The following is a 24951-nucleotide window of genomic DNA, read 5'->3' as shown; positions in this document are numbered from 1 at the left end:
ACTGAAGTGGTTTGCCATTCCCTTCTCCAGTGGACCACATTCTGTCAGATCTCTCCACCATGACCCGCCCGTCTTGGGTTGCCCCACGGGCATGGCTTAGTTTCACTGAGTTAGACGAGGCTGTGGTCCTACTGTGATTAGATTGACTAGTTTTCTGTGAGTATAGTTTCAGTGTGTCTGCCTTCTGATGCCCTCTTGCAACACCTACCATCTTACTTGGGTTTCTCTTACCTTGGGCGTGGGGTATCTCTTCACGGCTGCTCCAGCAAAGCGCAGCCGCTGCTGCTTACCTTGGACAAGGGGTATCTCCTCACCGCCGCCCTTCCTGACCTTCAGCGTGGGATAGCTCCTCTAGGCCCTCCTGCGCCCGCAGAGCCACTGCTCTTTAGTCGTGGGGTTGGTCCTCCAGGCCGCTTGCCCCTGGCCTCCAGCATAGGGTAGCTCCTCCCGGCCGGCCGCCGCCCCTCACCTCGTTCACGGGGTATCTCCTCTCGGCCGCCACCCCTGACCTCGGACGTGGGGTAGCCTCTCCCGGCCACAGTCCCTGACCCCGGACTTGGGTAGCTCCTCTCGGCCATTCCTGCGCCGTCGCAGCCTGACACTCTCGGCCGCTGCCCCTGACCTCAGACGTGGGGTAACTCTTCCTGGCCACTGCCCTTCGGGCATGGGGTCCTCCCGGCTTCTGCCCCTGACCTTGGACGTAGGGTAGCTCCTCTCGGCCGCTCTTAGCACGCCGGTCAGTTACCTATGAAATTTGGGGGGAAGTAATCCATAATTCGGAGAAGGCAATGGCACTCTACTCCAGTACTCTTGTCTGGAAAATCCCATGGATGGAGGAGCCTGGAAGGCTCCAGTCCATGGGGTCACTGAGGGTCAGACACGACTGAGCGACTTCACTTTCACTTTTCACTTTCATGCATTGGAGAAGGAAAGGCACCCCACTCCAGTGTTCTTGCCTGGAGAATCCCAGGGACGGGGAGCCTGGTGGGCTGCCGTCTATGGGGTCGCACAGAGTCGGACGCGACTGAAGCGACTTAGCAGCAGTAGCAGCAATGCATAATTACTACTTTGAGTTCAAACAGTGTAGAAAATTCAAGGTTGAAAGTGTTGACACCTTATTGACACGAGGTGAACATTAGCCCAGATAGCTTTCCTTGCATATATACAGAAGAGACATGCTTTTATAAAATTAAGGCCATACTGTGTATGAACTAAATGTTTTTTCTTTTGAAAAATTTTAAATCTAGAGAAAATTAAATGGAATAGAAAATTAACTCCAGTATACTTATCACTTAGCTTCAATAATGATGAATTCATAGCCAATCTTACTTCATCTATATCCACATCCACTCCCCTGACCCTGCATATTTTGAAGCACATCCCAGACAGCACATCATTTCATCTGTAAATGTTTCAATACCTGTCTCTAAAACATGAGAACTCTTTTTTTTTTTTTTTGAGACATTAGACATCAGATAGTTAATTTCCCTGATTTATTTTCTCTCCTCCTCCTTTCTCTCTCTTGAATTATTTTTTCTTCCAAATTGGGTTTTTTTGTTTCTAATGAGATCACATGTAATGGAAGAGCAGTAATTGTGCAAAGAAAGAAGTGGGTGCTGCGTAGGCAAAAACATAAGCTGTCTGCCACAAACAGGTTTTTGTGGGTTTTGTTTTTTCTTTGAAGAATGTCTTAAACTATTTGGCAATGCCATGTAAAATAATGAAATACTTTATTTCTCTTTTCTGCTGTGTTTCTTTTTCAAGTCGTCTTTTCATCTTTTTCAGTATTTCTCTGAGATTGCTTCCCGCCTTGATGTGTTTGCTATAGCGGTGGCCTCTGGGGACGAGTGGAGGAAGCTACCTGCAGGGATCATTTAACTGGTGGTTAGCTTCTTGAGGGCTAGGAGCAAGTCTTACCTTACAGCTTACCTAACCTAACAAGCAAGGTAACCTTTCTGCTTGTTGCCATTATCATGTCCTTGGTATTTGTTGGATGCTTGTTATTCATCTTGAGGGGTTGTGTCGATATTGGTATATTACCATTGAAACCATTTACAATGAAAAACTAAGTATGCTCATTTAGCTTCAACATATGTGCATGTTGACTATCAGTGACTCTAATTCAGTTGTTAACCTTTGGTATCTGCATCTGTGGCCGGCCTCCATGCAAAGAGGTGAAGCAGGGAGGTAGCTCAGTAGTAAAGAATCACCTGCCAATGCAGGAAATGCAGGTTTGATCCCTGAGTGGGAAGATCCCCAGGAGAAGGAAGTGGCAACCCACTCCAGTGTTCTTGCCTGGGACACCCCTTGGACAGAAGAGTCCAGGAGGTCTACAGCCAATGGGGTCACAAAAGAGTTGGACATGACTTAGCAGCTAAACAATAATGTGCATGTTGAGTGTAGGTAACTCTAATCCAGGTATCTTTGATATCTGCGTCTGTGGGCGACCTCCATGTAAAGAGGCGAAGCAAGGAGCTCTGCTTCCTCCAGCCACAGTCTCTGGTTTCTTTTAACACTTAACTCATGGCATGACCATATGTCCCAGTTCGCCTGATGCAGTCTAAGTTATTGCACAGTCTTGATGTCGTCCCTTTTCATTCACCAGATTGTCCCAGTTTAGATGGTAAGTTAAATGGTCATCCTACGATAAAGGCATTTAATGTGTGCCTGGCTCTCTTTGGAACACTTTATTTACATGCATTCTCATTTAATCTTCATGAAATCCTGAAGAGGCAGATCCTTTTTCATCCACATTATACATATGGAGAAGTTGGGGCACAAAGAGGTTGAGTAACTCGGCTAGTATCCTGAAGCTCTATTTACTTAGTGACAGAGCCAGGACTGGAGCACAGGCAGTTCAGCACCAATGTCCTTAACCGCTCCACTATGTCACCTCCATGCTGGACCCAGATATATCTTTGTAGAACACATGCTGATGTATCAGAAGTCAGTCTCCTGATAGTTCATCTGCGTATCTTTAGATCAGAAGTCTGCTGAAGCATCAGGGAATTGGAGGGATCTCCTTGTCTTCACAATATACTTGTACCACTACCCCAATCTGATTATAAACTTTCTCTCAGAAGAGTGAACACTTACCTTCATTCTCTGGGTGCCAACTGTTTGGCATTCCTAGATGCTCACGTGATGAACAACTCCAGCTCTTGCAGATTCTTAAGTCTCTGCAACAGTCATCTTTTTATTTCTTCTGGTCATCTTGGGTATCTTAAATTTACACACACACACACACACACACACACACTACCGCCAGCACCCAGAACAGGGCCTGACATATGGCATACACCTACCTTTGATCAGTTCATTTTCTGGAGTTGGGTGGGAACAATATTCAAAGCCGTTGCACAAGGTGCTTTGAGGAAAGAGATTTCAGACAGCGACTGCTTTCAAGTCCCTTACAATTTAGTAAGTGTAGATGAATAACTGGTATATGGCAGCTGAGCTATAATATGAGAGTAATTTAGAGTTCAAAGAAAAAAATTTTCTGACAGTGTTGATCAGGAACATTTTGAGAAGATGGAGACACATAAGTCAGTCTAATGACTTCTAAATTGGCTAAAAAAAAAAACAAAAAAATTGCTGCATCCAGACCTGAAATTTGGCAAGAGTAGAGGGCTGTAGAAGAATAAGATTTGATCAGCCCAAATGAGAGGACTCGGATCAGTTTGACACTTGATCCTCTCATGGAAACCCTCAGTCAGCAGTGTTGCCCTGTTTTTATGACATCACTATCATCATGGCACATGGACCCTCTAGGTGGGTTGGAAGCAGTGAGAACAGATGGAGCACCTCAGCAGCAAAGAATTTGATTTTTTTTAAAATATGGAAGGCTGGTGTTATTTGATTTTTTTAAAAAAACCTTTAGAGTTTACTGTCTATTGATATATACAAGATTTTTTTTCTTTAATAAAACCAGTGTCTGTTTTTATTTTAATATAATTGTATTTGCTTTTTTTTTTTACTTGATGTCTTAATAAGAAAAAGTATTTCCATTTGAATAGAATTTCTCACAGTGGTGAGATAGGGCAATATTTGTTATCCTTACCTTACAAGTGAGTAATCTGAAGTTAGGTTAAACTGTCAGCTGAATGACTTGGGGAAAATGGCACAATTGAGACTTGGGTCTTCAGAGTCCAGATCCAGTATATATCACCCAGCCTCATTTTAACTTACTAGATTAAAATTTTTATCAAAATGAAGAAGAACAACAAAAGTTGCGATTATCTCACATTATAACTCTTTGTTAATAAATGTCATTATAGAATCTAGTTCAACATAATTAGTCTATTTCCGTTTTTCAGTTGACAGGCTTATTAACACCACTTTGATGATTGTAGATCCAATAAACTGTTCTGAAATGAAAGTCCTATAGGAGGAGCTTCAAGGGGCTTCCTTGGAACCTATGTGCAATTAGAAAAAGGCAGTCTTGGGAATCACCTGGTTGTCCAGTGGTTAGGACTTGGGAGCTTTCACTGCTGGGGCCCAGGTTTGATGCCTGGTCAGGAAACTAAGATGCCACAAGCCATGTGGCATGGCCAAAAAGAAAGAAAAAACCCGTCTCTCTTTAATATGCTGTCTTGGTTTGTCATTAGTCTGGAAGAAGGGCCTGAGAAATTTGGTACCTGGGCATTTCTTTTTTTTTTTTTAATTTTTTTTTTGGGGGCATTTCTCTTACAGTTGTCTTTCTGGGTAGATGGTCAATCAGAAAAATGCATGCCGCGCCTGCAGTTCAGTGCCCACCAGATCCTGGCCTTGGGAATTGAGTATCTGGATTTCAGTCTCTGCTCTGGTGCTTTTATGTAGTGCTTGAAAAGCAGCAGCCATGAATCCTATTTACATTTATTTATGAGGAGCTGGGGTTTCCCTGGTGGCTCAGGTGGTAAAGAACCTGCCTGCAATGCAGGGGACCTGCGTTCAGTTCCTGGGTTGGAAAGATCCCCTGGTGGAGGGCGTGGCAAACCACTCCAGTATCTTTGCTTGGGGAATCCCATGGACACAAGAGCCTGGCGGGCTACAGTCCATGGGATTGCAAAGAGGCAGACACAACTGAGCAACTAACACAGACAAAGTGATTTGGTATGTGTGTGTGGGGTGTGTGTTGTGCTTACAGACAGGCCCTTTTGCTCTTCCTGTGTGTGTGTTGGGGGTGTTGCTGTGGAGGTGTGTGTGTATGTGTGGTGCTTATACACAGGCTCTCTGGCTGTTCCTGAGTGTGTGTGTGTGTGTGTGTGTGGTGCTTATACACAGGCCCTCTAGCTGTTCCTGAGTGTGTGTGTGTGTGTTTGTGTGTGTGTGGGGGGTGTGTGTGTGTGTGTGTGTGGTGCTTATACACAGGCCCTCTGGCTGTTCCCGAGTCTACCAAGTACATTCCTGCCTCAGCACCTTGTGCTGCTCCGTCTCCCAGGACCCTGAACCTCCCTGATCCTCACTTGGTACATGGTGTCACTTTATCCGGGTCTCCCTTCCAGTGTTACCTTCTCAGAGGTCATCTCACTTACTCCAACTAAAATATTACCCCCCCGTCACACTCTCCATTGTGTTTTCTTCATAGTTCTTCTTAGCCACTTGTTGCTAGTTGTTCTTTCTAGATGGCTGCCTGAGCGACTTCTATCAGTGATGTCTCCGCTTTTAATACACTGTCTAAGCTTGTCGTAGCTTTCCTTCCAAGGAGCTAGTGTCTTTTAATATCACGGCTGCAGTCACTGTCCACAGTGATTTTGGAGCCCAAGAAAATAAAATGTCACTGCTTCTACTTTTCCCTTTTCAAAAGTCTAGGAATTACACTCATTCTTTGATGTGATGATCAGATAACTAAAGTCATAACTCAGTAAAGTTGTAACATATTTATTATACATATATCTCCAGTTATTGCTGAAAGAAACAATAACTTCCTCTTTTGTTGAAAAGTTTATTATTTTCTTTCTTCTGCTTCTAGCTTATTGCGGGTAAAAAATGCAATTTAGGAAAGCAAAGTTGTTACAGTATAAATCACCACTATCTTTTGATGTTTTTAAAAAATTCTTCATGTTACAATACAGATCAGGTAGACATCACTAACGTTTGCTTGTCTTACAGACTTCTCTCAGAATATACTGATATGTTGGGTTTTGGGTAGCCTCAAATGATCTCCAGAGTACCCATTTTCAGCTTCCTACCTCCATGACCTTTGACTCCTGCCAGCTTTGTGATTAAGAAGGAAAAGTCTGTGTAGCCTGCACTTCTTTACCTATTGAACAAGAGTAGTGCCCTGGTTAGGAGTAGTACATTGGTCAGTGATTGGGACTCTTGCCTGAACGTCTTGCTCCCTCTTGAGTTTTTGTGTTGTGGTTAAATGACCCTTAACATCAAGCTACGTTGTATCTGACTGCTGCCTCTTTCGGTTTTCCACCCAAGACAGTTTTTATGATTTATTAGCCTCAGGCTGCTTCAAGTTGTGTTTCCTCACATCATTCTCCAGAGTATAAATATTTGTTTCTTTCATTTTGTACAGTTTTGTGTTTCTTGCCCCATTAGCTTCACAAATAATTTTTTGCATGTATCTTTTTGATCGTTGTTCTTTTTAGATGGCCTCCTGAGCTACTGACTTCCTTTCCTTTTTGTTAGGCTGTGTGCTGTGTCCCAATTAAACAAGTACTGGAATTTTCGTATGCGTACGTATTAGGTAAACACTTCTGTTTCTCATTTGGTAGGCAAAATGATACCTTTGTAGCCTCCTGGACAATATCTTACAAATGGCCTCCTGGTTTTGTGTAAGTGTATCACCACTGTTCCATGCCCGCACTCCTTTGGCTTTTTTTCTTAACCTCTCTTTGCCCTCAGTTCATCCAATTTCTATCTGTACTGAACCATGAGAAGCTTGGTACCTGGGCATTTCTCTTAAAGTTGTTATTATAGCTTAGAACATAACTGCTATCACATGTTGGAATAAGTCAGAAAAAATAGTTCTCAGAAAGTAATCTGTATATAATTTAGGATATTTTTCTGTTCTCTTTGATAGATGAAAGTGCTCTGCACCCTGGTTCCTATTATATAGAGAGATGCCGTCTGCACCAAGCCTCTTGTTCCTTTTTCATTGAATATTTCAAAACCATCATTGCCCCCACATAAACACATTCAACATTTATTTGTACTTGGTATTTTTCAATTTATACTCTGTTTTGAGTGCATGTGTAACAATTTTACAGTACATTATAATTCACAGGGCAATCTTATATCCATTAGTTCATTTTATTGTCCAACAGCTTTATGAGGAAGCAATTATTAATATTCCATTTTTATAGCCGAGAAAATGTACGTGTGTTTGTTTTCTCAGACATCAGAAAAATACTGATGCTTAATTATATAGCCATTTCCTCCCTTTTACCTTCTTAAAAAATCTGAATGCATAAGAAAATGATCGCTTTCCTACCATGTGATTTCTATAAGTATCTTCTCTACTTTGTCAGAATGAATCTTTTCATTATATTTTGGTTTCACTTCCTGTATACTTCCATTCTCCTCTGGGCCTATGTCCCTATTAAGTCTAATCACAAGGTCATTTCATATCTTTTTGAAACATCACTAAGCTGCAGAATAATAATGATAGTGATGTTATACATTATATAGTGTTTTCAGACTTCTTTCACACCTGTCTTTCACAACAGCTATCTGAGGTAGGCAGAACAAATGTAAATTGCTTGTTTTTGTGGATTAAAAACCTGCAACTCTAAGTGTTAGCTAAAGTTACTTGTGTGTTTACAGTCACAAAACTGGGAAGTGTTTGGAACAGGAATGCCTCTTTTGTCTGAGCCTGGGGCCCTTCCACTGCTGTTGCTTCCTGCCATTTTCTCTCCACGTTTCCTTCAAGCTTTTGTACTGCCTACCGTTTACTTAGAGTGAAATCCAGAGTAGCAGTTTCTCTTGTAGCTTTGTCAAGACTTCCTATAAAAAGAAATTTTAAACAAAGCAGGTCCATAATTTGCCAGATGCTCTGTGCTTAGGTCTTTGAGCACCTGGTGCTGTTTTGCTCCTGCGCCATGATGTCATATGTTAGGACTGTGCTGTGTAGGGATTGGTGTCCCAGGGCTGCTGTAACCAACCACCTCCAAACCTCGTGGCTTGAAGCAGGAGGCACTTGTGCTCTCACACGGCAGGAGGCCAGCAGTCCAAGATCAGGGTATTGGCAAAACAGGTCCCTTTGTAGAAGCGCGGAGGGAGAATCTGTACCATGCCTCCTGCCTCACTTCTGGTGAATCCTTGGCTTGTATTCAGTCAGTTCAGTCACTCAGTTGTGTCCAGCTCTTTGCGACCCCACGGACTGCAGCATGCCAGGCTTCCCTGTCCATCACCAACTCACGGAACCTGCTCAAACTTAAGTACATCAAATTGGTGATGCCATCCAACCATCTCATCCTCTGTCGTCCCCTTCTTCTCCCGCCTTCAGTCTTTCCCAGCATCAGGGTCTTTTCAGATCTTTTCAGTTCTTCGCATTAGGTGGCCAAAGTATTGGAGCTTCAGGTTCAGCATCAGTCCTTCCAATGAATATTCAGGACTAAGTTCTTTTAGAATGGACTGGTTGGATCTCCTTGCAGTCCAAGGGACTCTGAAGAGTCTTCTCCAACACCACAGTTCAAAAGCGTCAGTTCTTCAGCTTGTATTAATAGCTGTGTAATTCCAGTCTCTGTCTCTTTCATCATTTGGCTCTCTTCCCTCTGTCTGTGACTCTGCATGGCATTCTCCTCTCTGTGAGTGTCTGTCTCTGCATCTCTTTTCCTCAGCTTATAAAAACACCAGCCATATTGGATGAAGGGCTCGCTCTGTTCCAATAGGACCTCATGTTAACTTACATCTTAATTGTATCTCCAAACACACTGTTTTCAAATAAGTTCACATTGACAGGTACAAGGGGTAAAGACTTCAACATATCTTTGGTGGCACAATTCAGCCCATAACAAAATATGTCCTTTTCTTGTCTCTGCTTTTATTGTTACCTATGTATGTTTATACATATGCTTCCATAAACATTTATAGAACTAGCCTTATTTACAGATTACCATGTGGATTTTCCCTCCCATAATTGATATAGATATGTATATATTTCATTCATAAGTCTGAATTTGCCATCTACTTTGTAGTAAACCAGTGAAATTGTGTTCAGTACTTTATATTAAAATTTCAATTATCCATGGTCTATTAATATCACAAACATTGGAGACAATGACAACTGGTTATATCATATGGACTTTGTCTTATAATTTTGCTCTTTTGTATTGCTCTTCTGTAAACGCTTGGTGTCAAGATTGTGTTAGCTTTCTTAAAATGAATGCTGGAAGGGAAGTATATTCAGTGTTACATTTTTTAAGCATTTGCTAAAACTTACTTTTGAAACCAGTGGGCTTCCCTGGTGGCTCAGAGGGTAAAGCGTCTGCCTGCAATGCAGGAGACCTGGGTTCGATCCCTGGGTCAGGAAGATCCCCTGGAGAAGGAAATGGCACCCCACTCCAGTACTCTTGCCTGGAAAATCCCATGGACAGAGAAGCCTGGTAGGCTATAGTCCATGGGATCGCAAAGAGTCGGACACGACTGGGTGACTTCACTTTCGCTTTTGAAACCACCTGAGTCAGGTGTTTCTGCTCCTTCTTCCTTTTCTTGTGCATAATAAATGTATGGCTCAGTGAATTTTCACAGTGTTAACTCCAGGTCAAGAAATAAAATACCTTTAGCATCCCTCTTATTTCCTCCCTTCTTGCTAAAAGTAACTCTCTTGATCAGCGTGTCAGTACCTTAATTCTAGTTTTATCTGTTTTGTGCCTTGCGTATTGGAGTCATATGATAGGTGTTCTTTTGGGTCTGCTTCTTTTCACTCAGCATTATGCTGGATCCATCTATATTATTGCAGGTGGTTGTAGTGTGTTCGTTTTCATTATTCTCTAATCTGTCTGTACAGCCAGTCTGTCGTGTATTAGAAGGGCCTTCCTCTCTCTCTGAAAGCACGCAAACCACACACAGGATGTGATTAAGCAAAGACCAGAGATCTGTCTCTCCTTTTAAAAATCCATTAGTTCACCCGTACCTCCAGCTTCAACCCCCAGTTTATTGTAACCTTTTCCCTTTCCATGTTTGTGTTTCCTTTGTCTTACAGAGAGAACTCTGGGTCCCCTTTTCCCTGATAGATTTTTTTTTTCTCTGTAAATTTTATTTGGCTGTGTCAGATCTCAGTGGCAGCACGAGGGACCTTTGCTGCATCACGTGCGGTCTTTTGTTCCGGCCTCCCCGGGCTCTCTGGTTGCAGCACGCGGGCTTAGTTACTTCACAGCCTGTGGGACCTTAGTTCTCTCGTCAAGGATTGAACCATTGTCCTCTGCATTGCAAGGCAGATACTTAACCTCTGGACCACCAGGGAAGTCCCTAGATTTTCTTATTTGATGAATCCCCTGTGTACGACATATCTCTTTCCACCTTTGAACTCTTCCATGTGGAGATGCCCTCCTCACCCTGCTCAGGCTCTCATTCCTCCGGCCAGTCCCCCCTCGCGGTATCGCTCCTCGGTGCTCCCAGTCTCCACCATCTCATGCAGGCCGGCCCTTAGGATGGATGTGGATAGTCTCACAGTCTGTGCTCTGATACCCAGCAGGCCACCCTCTGTGTGGTCATCTGCTGTCCTCTGCCCTACCTCGGGCTGTAGGACTGGACCATCTGGGAATGGGTGAGGGCCTCTCTAGATTCTTAAGTTTCACTTTAATGTTTCTGGCTGTGGGGTTTTTTCTTTCTTTCTTTCTTTTTTCCTTTAACATTCTTCACATCCTTTTAGTTTGAGGTCTTATATTTTCTCTAATTCTGGAAAGTTTATAGAAGTTTATCTCTGCAAGTATTTCATCACCTTCATATACTTTTTTCTCTTCTATATATTCTGTGATATGGATGTTGATTCCTTCATTTCTCTATTCCTTATCTCTTCAATTTTCTTTTGTGTATGTTATCTCTTTCTGATGTCTTCTAGCAGAGTAGAAGACATGGTGGTGTCTTAGCTTATTAATTTAAATGTTTTATTTTAGCTTATTAATTTGTTCAGCTGTATCCTTGCTGCTCTTCGATCTATTAAGTGCATTTCCTTGGTTATATTTTTCATACACAGTATTTTTATTTGCTTAATTGTGATATTTTCTTCTTGCTTTGTATCTAATATCCTTTCATATTGAATTTATTTTGAAGTTTTACTTTCTGATTTTCTCTTGTGAACTCCTGTGTCCTGGGGATATAGACACCTTAGCTCATGAACTCTATGAGGAGGGGTGGAGAAAGTCTAATTTGCGCCTCATTTGTGCATCATTTTCTGGGTTTAAAGAGTGAAGCCAGGGTCGAGGAGTCGCTTGGGGGAGATGACTTACCAAGGGTCACAGTGTGGAATCCCTTCCCAGACTCTGCACTCTTCCGGGTCTATTTCCCTTTGTTAAGACCACCTAGGGCACGGAGTGTAGAAAGAGGTGGTGGGAAGAGGAAACTTGTGACCATGTAGGGACCACCCAGTGAGGTCCACAAGGTTCTAAAGTACTTTTCCACCAGCTGACTCCACGGCCACCCACATGTTACCCTGCAGCCCCTCGGCAGATCTAGGCTTGCTGACGGTTTTCCTGCCTTGCAGCCACAGTTGTCTGAGCCTGTTGGAGGGAAAAATATTTGCCAAAATAACTGTACCACACCCTAACTCCCATCTCTGGTGTCGGGTCCTTGTCTTCCCTGCCTATTTTTTCAGTCTGTACTGGGACCAAATTTCCCTTTGTTGTCCCAGGGATTTCTGTGTGTGAACACAAATGATTTTTTTTTTTCCTTTAAAATAGGTTCATGCAATATATATGATCTAGCAACTTGCTGTTTTTAAAATGGCTACATGATTGATTACACAGGAAAATAGCTTGGATTCAAGGGTAAATAGCTTTAAAATATATGTATGTATAAGTGTATGAGTATGTGTGTGTGTCTGGTTTTATATCCCTTTTATAATGAACTATATATAAATTATTGCCTTATCATCTTAAGTATAATTGTAAGTTAGTGATAGGGTATAGAGTGTAGTCACTGATGTTCTGTGACGCACTTAGCCATTTCCCTCTTTTTTTTTTTTTTAAGTTTCTTAATAGCTTTTAAATATTATGATACTGAGATAAACCCATTATAGACAAAGGGTTTTCCATTTGTATTAATAGGATTTTTTTCCAGGATGGATTACAGAATGGATCAAATAGATAAATAGGTTAAAGGATTTTTTTATTCTTAACCATGTAGAGGAGTGCCTGAAACATGTTAGGCATTCAAATAATGTTTATTGGATGGAACAATATTATAAAAACTGCTTTTTAATATGGATGTACCAATTTTGATCCCCATACATAAGATGACATTTTCTGTTCTGCACCATCCTATAACTTTTGGATGATTTGATTGTAATCAGAAGATGTCTCTATCTTTTAAAAAAACTGCTATCAGATAATGTATGTAAGGTCTGTTTCTTTTTTATTTTTGCCTGCTCAATAAATGGACACATGTTTTCTTGCAGAACTGAATTTGCTCTTAAAGAAATCATGTCCTCTGGAGGTGCTGAAGATGACATCCCACAGGGAGAGAGGAAAACAGTGACAGATTTTTGTTACCTTCTGGATAAATCTAAGCAACTGTTCAATGGGTTAAGGTCAGTGGACTCTTGATGCCTTAAACTTTTATCTAGTTCTGTATCTTTTTTTCCCCATGGCTGATGTGTGGTAAGTTTCTGAAAATTATGGATAAAATGTTATATAAATATCTGTTCTAGAAATGATGATGTTTTTGGTGGTGGTTGTTTCTCAAATGAAAAAACAATAGGAGAAGAGTATATCTTATATTGTTTTACTCAAATTGAGTGAGCTGTTTTTTAAGATGGTTTTGTGTGCATTACTCCACATCATACCTGTTTTACATCTGATTTTACACTTTGTGATATCTAAGGAGCCTGGGATGCATGTACAAGTGAACCTGGGGCCTCTCTTTTGTTACCTCTTTTTTGTGTACTTGGTTATTTGCTTACTTGTTTTATCCTTTCTTTTTCTTAGGATAAAGTATCTAAAGTAATGATGACTAAAGTAATGATGGAGTTTTTCAAGACAGTGTCTTTCTTTAGTTGTGCATACCCTGACTAGTAGCAGAAGCTATATGCATTTTTGTCAAAATGTGACTTTAATTGTGTATTCTTGAGGGTGGCAGGTAAATAATTTTGTACCATTTTGTATTATTTAAATTGTTTAGCCATATTTTCAGTTCATGAGATTCTTAAGATACTGATTTACTTCAGACTTAAAGCTTCATTCTATAGGTAAAATACTAAGGATAAATAGTTGTGGGGTTTTTTGGGAAACTTTATATGGGAGTGAATAATTTTAAAGATAGTGAGTTATTTTTAATTATTTTTTGTTGAAGTATAGTTGATTTACAGTGTTGTATTTAGTGAGGTATTTTTAATTTGCAGTTTATTTCTGAATAAAATTGCAGTCTTTTCACATAGTTTATCATTGTTTTCTGCTATTTGGAATTGTACTGGAGGAGTTTATTTTAAAGAATTTATCTTTAGAAAACATTTATGGTCAAAAAGATAATACAGGGTCATCTAATCAGTCCTCCATGACCACTCTGTCTAAAGCTCTGCTTTCAACTGCCCTCTCATCTCTGTATTCATTTAATCTTCTACATAAAAGTCACCACTACCTCAAGTTATCTTATTTATTGCTTATGAGTTTTTTTTACGCTAAAATGAAATGTCCCTAGGACACTGTGTGTCACTGTTCTCTACTACCTAAGCCAGGGTTTTGCCCATTACAGGTGTTTCACAAATATTTGTTAAATGAAGGGTTCCAAAGACAGTGTTCTTAACTCCTACACTCTGCTGCTTCCTTTTTGTGCTACAGAAGAGGTCCTTGGGATCAGCTTTTTCTTTTGCTTTATAGATTAATTACATCTTTTTAAATAATTATTTTCTTTCACTATTATAATTCAAAAAACAACCCCTGTAGGCCCAGGTTTTAAGTCTTTTTTTTTTCTTAGAATGTTGTAGAACTTTAAATTGCATAAAGTTTTTTTTCTTTGTTCCACTTCATTATCCAGGTATATCTTGTTTTTCCAACATTTACGTAGCCTCCAGTATGTACCATATTCTATATTAGGTATAGATAATTTGAAAATAAAACTGACAGTCCCTGCCCTCAAATAATCTGTGAGGAAATTATAAAAATACAAAATAGAAAAAAAAAAAACAAAAAACAACCAACCCTTCAAGCCCATGGCCACATTCTACTCAATGCTAGCCTCAGATTTACCCTATCTGTTAAGCAAATTTCCTGCATATCTCCATGTTCTTGTTTCTTAAGGCAGTAAGAAAACTTAAAGCATTGGTAGCTTTAAGGAATAAGAAAGCATTTAAAAATTTGCATGAAAATCCCTACCGTAACTTCTGACATGCGCCTCTCAAACTCCTTATTCTCAACTCTTAAAACATTATCATTTTTACAATAACTCTGACACCTTCGTTTATGTAGTAACATGTACCAGTACTGTGTTCCTTTTATTAGACATTAATATACCCTTGTACAGATTTGTTTATCCAGTCATGAGTTGTTGAACATTTATTTTGTACTTTGTGTCTGTTATGAGTAATACCACATGAACATTTGAGTACAAGGTTTTGTGTGGACATGTGTTTTCAGTTCTCTTGAATACATATACCTCAGAGTGAAAATGCTGGCTCATATGGTACACTAACCTTTAGAGAAACTTGTAGACTGTTTTTCAAGGAGGCTGTACCACCAGCAATGTATGGGGTTCCAATTTCTCCACGTCCTCCAACACTTGTTTTTGTCTGTCTTTATGATGATAGCCATCCTACTGTGTATGAAGTGGTATCTCCTTATGGGTTTGTTTTGCATGCTAAGGACTAACGATATGAGCATCTTGTCATGTGCTTATTAGGCATTTTTATGTCTTCTTTGGAGAAAATGTTTAGTCTAATCCTATGATCATTTTTCAAATAGATTTATCTTTTTATTTTTAAATTGTAGTCATTTTCTATATATTGTGCATACAGCTCCCTTGTGATGTGTAATGATTTGCAGATATATGTTTTCCCATTCTGTGGTTATCTCATCAATTTCTTAATGGTATCCTTTGAAGCCCAAATGCTTTCATTTTAATAAAGTCCAACTTGTCATTCTCTTTCATCACTTGTACTTTTGGTGTCACAGCTAAGAAATCATTGCCTAACCTGAGGTCACTGAAATGTTTTATTCTAATAGTTTTGTGGTTTTAGCTCTTACACTTTGATATGTGAACCATTCTGTGTTAGCTTTTGTATATGATATGAGATCGTAGGCATTTCTTTGTGAGAAAACATATTTTTATGGTTGATTGTATTTCTTTCATTCTTTTTTCTTTGTTTGTTCCTTGTTTCTCATTACCTGTTCATACTTGTAATGCTTAGATTGAATTTCCAATTTAAATCCTCTAGAACCTCTACCCTCTTTTGATTTTCATCTCTATTTGTTTTCTCAGCATTTTTAGAAAATGTCTTCAATTTTCCTGTAATACGCCCAGCACATTCAACTTGTCATTTCGTATCAGTGGTTTTTGTTAGACTGCTTTTAAAAAAACCAGATATTGTGTATTTGATCCAAAGTTTACTAACTTTTCTACCTATATATGCAAATAAGACAGACACTAAAAATTTTGATGTGTTTGTGAACGGAAATTGTTTTTTTAGTATATCTGAGAAGCATATTAAATTTAGCAGTGGCATTTCTCTTCTTAGAATTATTTTCCTAATCTGATTCTGAATCATAAATGAATCATAAAGTTCAAGTGTCTCCTGCTGGAGACTCTGCTGCACTCAGTCACCCTGTGGCTGCCGAAATAGTAATGACAGAACACATATCCATACAGCACTCTACAGTTTATAAATCTCTTTCAGCTGCATCTTTATCCTTTGGCCACATACCAAAAATATGTTGCCTAGAAATGAATTGTTTTATTTCACCTTCTTTTTCAATGTTTTGCTTATGTAAATATATTTTACCAGCTCAAATCTGTTACCATTTTTATTTTTTGTTTGTTTGTTTGTTTTGACTGCACCTTACGGCTTTTAGGACCTTAGTTCCCTAGTCACGGCTTGAACCCCAGCCTGTGGCATTGATAGCACTGAGTCTTAACCCCTAGACTGTCAGGGAGTTCCCTCATTTTGATTTTTTTAAAGTGCCATTTTAACTATAACACAGGTTTTATTTATTTTTAAACTAACTGCAGAGTGAACTTGTATCTGTGGAAATAGGAGGAAACCTTAATACATGGAAAAATTGTGTGAGATCTAATCTTTAGGGCTGTTTATTCACTGTCAGAGAAATTTATTATAATGCTTAGGATACCTTTTTCAATTTAGTTCTTGTGTTAGGGGGAGAACACACTGAAACTGCCCACCCTGGCTAGGCACCATAGTAACCATTTACATGAGTTACTTAATGACAGGAGGTCCCAGTAAGGAACATGATCTAATAACCCACCACCAACTGGAAGAGTTCAGGAAAGGTCAAAAGGGGGACACCACATGTCCTACCACCTCCCAGAATCCTTCTTGCTGACATCCATCTTGGCTGAGCAATCCAGGAGGGACTCTGAGTCAGAATGATTGGTCAAAGACAACCCAGAAATTAATCCTGTCACCATAAAACTGGAGACTGCAAGCCACGTGGCAGAGCAGTGCAGTCCTCCTGGGTTCCCTTACCCAATAAGAGTCTCTTGCTTTCTCAACACGTGTGTCTCCTCAGACAATTCATTTCCAGTGTTAGACAAGAGCCCCCTTTTGGGCCCTGGAAGGGGTCCCCCTTCCTGCAACACCTGAGCACTTAAAACAATATTGAATTCAGGGATTTATCTTTTTATACAACTCAATATCAAAAAAACCAACAATCCGATTAGAAAATGATCAGAGGATCTGACTTGTTCTTTTTCCAAAAAAACACATACAGATGGCCAACAGATACATGAAAAGGCTCTGAACATTGTTAATCATTAGGAAGATGCAAATCAAAACCACATGGGATACCACCTCACACCTGTAAGAATGGCTTACAAAAAGACAAAAAATAACACGTTAGTGAGAATGTGGAGAAAGGGAGCCCTTGTACACTGTTGCTGGGAGTATAAATTGATGCAGTCACCATAGAAAACAGTGTAGAGGTTCCTTGAAAAGTAAAACTACCGCAGCATCCAACAATTCTCCTTCTAGACATATATGCAAAGAGAATGAAAACACTAACTTGAAAAATTATATACACCCGCATGTTCATTCAAACATTATTTATAATAGCTAAGTTATGGAAATAATGTATCCATTAACAGATGAATGGGTAAATAAATTGTAGAATATATATGTGTGTGTGAATATTCTTCAAGCATTAAAAATTAAGGAAACATTGGAATTTATGATAACCTGGATAGACCTTGAGGGCATTATGCTTAAGTGAAGTAAGTCACACAAAGAAAGACAAATACCATACGATCTCGCTTTATGTAGAATCTAAAAACAACAACAGCAAAAACCAGGACAAAAAGCCAAAGAAACAACTGAGCTCATGGGTAGGAGGACAGACGGTGATTGCCAGAGACAGGAGATGGGGGCATGCATACAGTGGGGAAAGGAGGTCGAAAAGTACAAACTTTCAGCTATATTTATACATAAATATGTCATAGGGATGTAATGTACAGCATGGAGACTATAGTTAATGGTTTTGTTGTTTAGTTGCTAAGCTTTCTGACTCTTTGCAACCCCGTGGACTGTAGCACACCAGGCTTCCCTGTCCTTCACTATCTCCAGGAGTTTGCTCAAACTCGTGTCCATTAAGTCGGTGATGCTAGCCAAATACCTCCTCCTCTGTTTGCCCCCTTCTCCTCTTGCCCTCCAGTCTTTCCTAGCATCAAGGTCATTTCCAATGAGTTGGCTCTTAGTTGGTGATACTGTGTTGAATATTTGAAGGTTGTTAAAATGGTCGATCTTAAAGCTTCTCATCACAAGGAAAACAATTTTGTAGCTGTTAAGGTAATGGATGTTATTATTGTGACTTACTGTGATCATTTCATGGTATCATTTTGACTGAGAAAAGTGGGTAAGCAAATTCACCAGGGATTTATTTGCAGTGTTTTGTGTGAAGGGTTCCCTCCATTTTAAACAAGCCTTAATTATTTCTACAAAAACTATATCTTGGATGAGTAACATAGATATATTCTCTTTGTGCTCCTGGGGTTCTGTTGAGAGGGATGTGGCTAGTGGCAGTGCAGGCCTGCAGTTTACTGGAAGATTAATATTCTTTTCAATTTGAAAGAACTTTCATTTCACACACACAGAATAATATAGAACTATTTTTAATTTATTTTTTAATTTATTTGCTGCACATAGGATCCTTAGTTGCATTTGGGATCTAGTTCCCTGACCAGAGATCGAAGCTGGGCCCCCCTACATTGAGACTGTGGCATCTTAGCCACTGGACCACCAGGGAATTCCCTAGAACTATTAAAAAGATGTTGGTGGAGATAAAAAGGAAAAGTTGACCACACTATATGGTTAAATTTAAAAAAGCAAATTGTGAAAAGAGTATGTTTTACATACTATCTTGTTTTATCAGAAATTCTCTGTCAATATTACATTCTGTAAGTCATACTAACTCTTAGTGGGGACTCTCTGCTCTCAGCTTTTGGTCTCTTTTCTAGGGTACTGATTTTCTCACGGTGTCTGGTGCGTGTGAGTGTGTGTGTTTCCTGTGCTTGCTTGTGTAAATGCAAGTGTTCTGTTTGGTGTTCGGCTTCAGTTGAAGCGACTGGGAGGTCTCTCCTGATCAGCTCTGTAGGTCTGTGCTGGCTGCCCGTGGTGGTGGCGTGGAGGACTGTGTGGCGTTCTTCCCCACACTAGTCTCCAGAGAAGCTCTTTGATTTATGGAAATTAAATGTTTCTGCTTTCAAGTGTTGATGTAGTTTTTGTGCATTTCTTTTGAAATAGAAGAGATTCTTTGGGAATAATTAAAAGAAAGGTTCTTTTTTTGCCCCTGCCCCCCATATTTGTGTTGGTCTGAATAGAAAACAGGATCACAGTGCTTACAGAGAACAAGAAATATATTGGTAGTGGTTCTGTACCAGCTTTGGAACTTGGGAAAAAACAGTGAGGTGGAGTCTAGTCGAAACAGCATCAGCTTTACCATGGCACCTGTGATCGCCACCCCCCACCCCATCACTGTTAGTGCTTGTCTTTTGGTTAACTTTCCTTTGTGTGTTTTCTTTTCTTTCTTGAGTTTGTTTATTGAAGTGTAATACACTTGCAGAAAAGTACATGTATTATAAGTATAATTTTTGCAAACTGAACATTTTCATGGGGCTTGTACTTGCATGATAGAACATATAGCACAGCAGCAACCCCTTTATATTCCTTCCTTTGGGCTTTTTAACTGTATATGAGCAGAGTGAAAAAGTGAATTTTAGTGCATGAAAGGCTAGAGTTTCTATATATTGTCTTATTGGGATACAATAAACTTTCTCTTTACTCTTGAAGGTGTATCTTTCTGCCATGTACATATTAAGCTATTCATCCAAGTTGTCAGAGCCTTTTCATTTTCCCAGCCATGAATATCTTAATGGAGTATTTTTCCTTAATGAAAGTACCTTCTTGTAATATGTACATAGTAAATAATCTCTTCTATCCACTCACTGTGTAAGAAAACACAGTCCAGAGAGTGAGAAATGGATAAAATGAATGGTGTTTTGCTTATAATAGCTTTTGCATGTAGTTACAGTAGTAATGAAGTGAGAATGATGTTAGAAATAGCTTTGAAGACTGTCAGAAAATGATTAAAAGCCTAAGCGCTTGCAGGGTTCTAGTTACCATGGTGACTAAGACTGTCGAAGCAGGATGGAATACTTGGTGGGATTATATAAGGCAGCGTCTTGAGACATGTATTTCAGATATGCAGCTGTGTCTACCAGTAGTGTCCTTGACTTTTGAAACAGCACAGGCCCGCAGTCACTAAGTATTTGTCCCCAGGAGAGCAAATGCCCAAAGCCAAAATAAATGTTGGAAGCTATAAACAAACAAACATACATACATATGCAAAGAAGTGCACCAAAGTGAAGTGTATTGGTCTTAAATAAAAATTATGGCAGAAATTTGTATTAAACATGCTCCTTAATATTTCAGAATAAAGAAGAAATCATCACCAGTGCTTTCTTCAACAGCCTATTTTTAGGATGCCTTGGTTGCCGTGTAGGTAGGAAAGGATAAGTTCGTGCCCTTTCTCCCCTCTCATGCTCTTTCCTCTCTCTTCCCTCTCTTTTTCTTCCTCTTTCTCCTCCTTCTTCACAATATTAATGCTTTCCTAGAGGCAAATTTCCACGGACAGGCAATAGTAAAATGCATGTTATTTCAGAAGTAATACCCTAAACTATCTGTGATACCTGCTTTTATTTGGTATGGTTTGCTACCTGGGAACAGTTGCACTTGCAGTTGAGGTAGACGGCCACCAGGGTGCAGTAGATGTTGTCATCCTGTGATCTAGAAGACCATTGACTGACAAAAATTTAATGAGCCACAGATGTGGTTAAAAGTTTTTCTAGTAGCCAGATTTTAAAAATGTAAAACAAAGAAAAAAGCTCAAATTAATTTTAACAGTATATTTTATTTTATTCAGTATATCCAAAATATTTTCTTGCAACATGTAATCGATATAGAAAAAGTATTGAGATCTTTTACATTCTCTTTTTTTTATACCGAGTTTTTGAAGTACACTGAATAGTTTATACTTTCACACATTTCAGTTCAAATTAGACATATTTCAAGTACTCAGTAGCCACACGTGGCTATTGGCCCAGGCAAAATTCCTCCCCCTTTTAGCTTCTGTCCTCAGAATGGTCCACTGTGCTTTCTGGTGAATACATGCTGGCTGTTTTGGGGATTTTCTTCTTCACGGTCCATCCTCTGTCCCCATGGTTTCTGGTCTGTCTTCCTGCACAGATGCTGATAGCCTTCAGGTCTTTTGGCTATTGGCAATTTGTTCCCACCCACTTGTATTTTGGGATTTGAAGGCTTCCTTATCACTTATTATATTAGTTTGCTAGGGCTATCATAACAAAATGCCACATACTAGGTAGCTTAAACAACGGAAATTTATTCTCTGACAGCTCTAGAGGCTGGAAATCCAAGATCAACATGTTGGTAGAGTTGGTTCATTCTGAGGCCTCTTCTCCTTGGTTTGCAAATGGCCATTTTCTTGCTCTGGCCTCAAGTGCATCCTGGGTGACTCTCTGTGAGCCCTAATCTCCTGCTTATTAGGACACAACTTGTTGTCAAAACAAGTCAAAATGTTGCTGTCAATGGCATCCCAAGAGTGAGCTCCCAGAGAAGGACTTCACTAATGTAGAATCAAAATCTGGGTTGTTTTTCTCTATGGCAGAAAGGAGAGAGTATTAGATTACAGACTCAAAGGGGTTATGAATTTCAGTCATAGCTCAACAGTTAACTGGCCATGAGTTCCTGGGCAACCCATTTAAGCTCTCTGCTTCTCATTGTAGTATGTATGTGTATTTACATATATTTGCACATATCTGCCTGCAGTGCAGGAGATGGCAGGGACGGGGGAGCCTGGTGGGCTGCCGTCTGTGGGGTCGCACAGAGTCTGACTCGACCGAAGTGACTTAGCAGCAGCAGCAGCAGCCCAGGTTCTGTCCCTGGGTTGGAAAGATCCCCTGGAAAAGGAGATGGCAACCCACTCCAGTACTCTTGCCTGGAGAATTCCATGGACAGAACAGCCTGGAGGGCTACAGTCCATGGGGTCACAAAGAATTGAACATGACTGAAGCGACTAATATTTTGCTGAAGAAGCCATGCATTTTAGGACCAGACTAAAGAAAGAGGAGCTAATGAAAGAGACCGTTAGAACAGAAAGAAGAAAGAATTACAAGATGCTGAAGAAGTGGTGAGCCAATAGGGAACCTCTAGGAAGGTGACCCTCTAAGGAGGACTGATCTGAGGACTAGAAAGTGGCTGTTGGATTAGGTGTCAGTAGGCATCATTGTGGATGAATTCCATGGACAGAGGAGTCTAGTGGGCTACAGTTCATGGGGTTGCGAAGAGTCGGACGTAACTGAAGTGACTTAGCACACACACATGCTACAGGTATCAGTGATCCTAGCTAATTCACTTTAGTAAAGATGGTTGATTTGTAGAAACTTGTAAGAAAGTTCCTATGATTTGACATCTCAACTTTACATTTGAATCATCTCTCAGAAGTAGGTTTAATCATCTCCACTACATTTCTTCTCATGTTCTCCCAACTTTTTGTTGATAGAATTGAGGATTTTAAAAGAGAGTGAGATTAGTGTCATACTTTCAGTTTCCTCTCAAGACTTGTGAAAAGAATATGACCAGCCAATTTATAACATAGGTGCTTTTGCAAAATGTGAAATATAAGGTCATTTAGCTTATGGGCTAATTCACACAGCCCCATTTAATTTAATTCCATGGACCATTAATTTCCCATCTCTACTGACAGTAATAATGACCAAATGATATATTCAGAGTTTAAAACTAGAATCAAGCTCTGAATAGTAGAGGAATTTATCTAAAACTCTTTATAAGGTATATTAGTTAATTTTGTTTAGACTCATCGTATGAGAGTTGTTTGAATATTAGCTTCTATGGTATGTTTCACTAGAAAAAGGGTGACCATGGGACTTGTCCTTTAGGAGGTTTTTTTAAAAAACTTAAACCATATTTTGAAAAAGAAATTGCTGTCTTTATAGCTGATACTTCATATTGGAGTGGTAGATGCTGTAAATTCTTTCAATGAAAATAGTATAGAATCTAGTCAACATTGTTCACAGCTATAAATCAGAAAATACTTGTACATTACAACTTATGTTTGGAACCTTGTTCTAATCTTTTAGACCACTTTTTTGTGCTTTTAGCCTTCATGGAGAAGTCCCTTCCCCTAAAACCATTTCCACTAAACACCTGAAATTATGTAGTCGTGAAATAAAATACTGAGCTCTAATTCTGTTTTCTCCCTTAATATGATGTATTACTTAGGTTTATTAAATCTGTCAGTTTTGAAAATGCAAAAGAACTTGTAGGCAAATGCCTAGTTGAAAGTTTGCCTGGAGACTTTACATGGTATCTCACCAACACTCAAGGGTTGTCAGTTTCCCTGAAGTTAATGTTGTCTAAAGCTTTTATATAAAATACAGTCTTCCTAGCAGTAACTACTTGATAAGAGTCTTAAAAATTCTAGCAGCAATTTCAATTTAAAAATAACTTATTAGCTCTTCCTAATGCAACGTCTCACTAGAGATCCATGGAGATGTAAAAAAGATAAAAACTTGGGATGAATTTAGAAATTATCAGTAGTATCTATAGTTAACCTGTTCTGTAATCTGAAATGAGTTTCTCCTTATCCTAATAGGGTAATGGGAATAAATTTAAAACTGAAGTTACTAGCTCACTCTTGTAGTATCTGAAAAGTTTGGGTAGAAAAACCTTTTGCTTTTTTCCTCATTGTCTTAACATCTGGTATGTATGTATGTATGTATGTGAAGTCGCTCAGTCGTGTCCGACTCTTTGCGGCCCCATGGACTGTAGCCTACAACGCTCCTCTGTCCATGGGATTTTCCAGGCAAGAGTACTGGAGTGGGTTGCCATATGCTTCTCCAGAGGATCTTCCCGACCCAGGGATTGAACCCGGGTCTCCCGCATTGTAGGCAGATGTTTTACCATCTGAGCCACCAGGGAACATCTGGTACAGAAATGCAAATCTTCTTTTACTCATTCCACTTACAGAAATTTGCCTATTATTCATATCATATAACTCTTCAAGTTTATTAGTAGGATAATGTTTATTGCAGCATTTTTATGACAGGGAAAAGCTGGAAGCAGTGTAAATGTCCATCAGGAAGAGATTGGTTGAGTAAATTGATTCATTATATACTATATTATACACAGTAAATATTGATATAACTCTATCTGCATTAAAGAAACATGTGATATATTAAATTAAAAAGGCATGTTACAGAATATTATATTTAGTGTGATCCCACTTATGTAAAACAATAGAAAGACTGACATATTTAAATGTATATAGAAAATGCATTTTTAATTGTGGTTATTTCTGGGGACTAGAAGGAAAAAGCAATAAGCTTATTTTTTTATTTCTTGTTTTATACACTGTATAGTATTTTTGTTTTCTAAGAGACTTATTTTCAAAATTGAAATAAAAGAAAAAGTCTCTCACAGATTGTTTATAAAAGTCATTCCCTTCCCCTTGTCTATGCCTATGAGTTATCTCCGTCTCACACTGACACTGGGCTGGGCCATGAATTTGCTTTGGCTGATGGGACAGTACAAATATGATGCAGAGACTTGAAAAGAAAATTGCACAACAGAGCCACCCTCTGTTTTGCTACTCTTGGGATCCTTGCAACCACCCTCGTGTAAACAGAGGTAGCCTGTTTTATGATGAGAAACACGTGGCCCGGCACCCTAGCCACCAGCCAGGCTGGACATTCAAGGGAGACCATCCACTACTGGCTGTCCACAGTTGCATGAGTGAGATAAGTGTACCATGCTCTAATCAGTGAGTGATTATTATTCCTTTTTGACATGAAATGCTCTCAAGATTTCGTTGGCTCTATCTGTTTGGTTTAGGTTAGCCTCCATGTACCAATAGCTAAACCTACAATATTTTGAGACACTTCCCTCTTTCTCTTGTAGACTCTGTTACAAATACCTTGAGTTTATCAGGCTTCTACAAGACAGCCAAATCCTTTGATTCTTTCTCCACATCTATTTTGTCCCTTTGAAAGAATGTACTTGGGGCCACTTTCATAAATGTTTTCACAAGCTTTCATGAAGAGGTTTTC

General features: G+C 39.5%; 1 protein-coding gene across 4 annotated transcripts in view; it reads left to right on the top strand.

Moving 5' to 3' along the window:
• Positions 1-24951, top strand: part of SCAI (suppressor of cancer cell invasion) — a 124936-nt gene that overhangs the window by 48154 nt on the left and 51831 nt on the right. For 3 of the 4 annotated variants that reach the window (XR_009739218.1, XR_009739219.1, XM_061431289.1), the window contains exon 3: positions 12548-12679. Coding sequence is in view for 2 of the 4 variants with exons in the window: in XM_061431289.1 (XP_061287273.1) it covers positions 12548-12679 (132 nt within the window). In the remaining 2 variants the exon portion in view is untranslated. Of the gene's footprint in view, positions 1-11831; positions 11919-12547; positions 12680-24951 lie in introns of all 4 variants that reach the window. The other variant, XM_061431291.1, reaches the window with a different exon arrangement.

This window comes from Bos javanicus, chromosome 11 (assembly GCF_032452875.1).
Source record: "Bos javanicus breed banteng chromosome 11, ARS-OSU_banteng_1.0, whole genome shotgun sequence".
NCBI lineage: Eukaryota > Metazoa > Chordata > Mammalia > Artiodactyla > Bovidae > Bos > Bos javanicus.
This window is presented reverse-complemented; position numbering and strand designations above follow the sequence as displayed.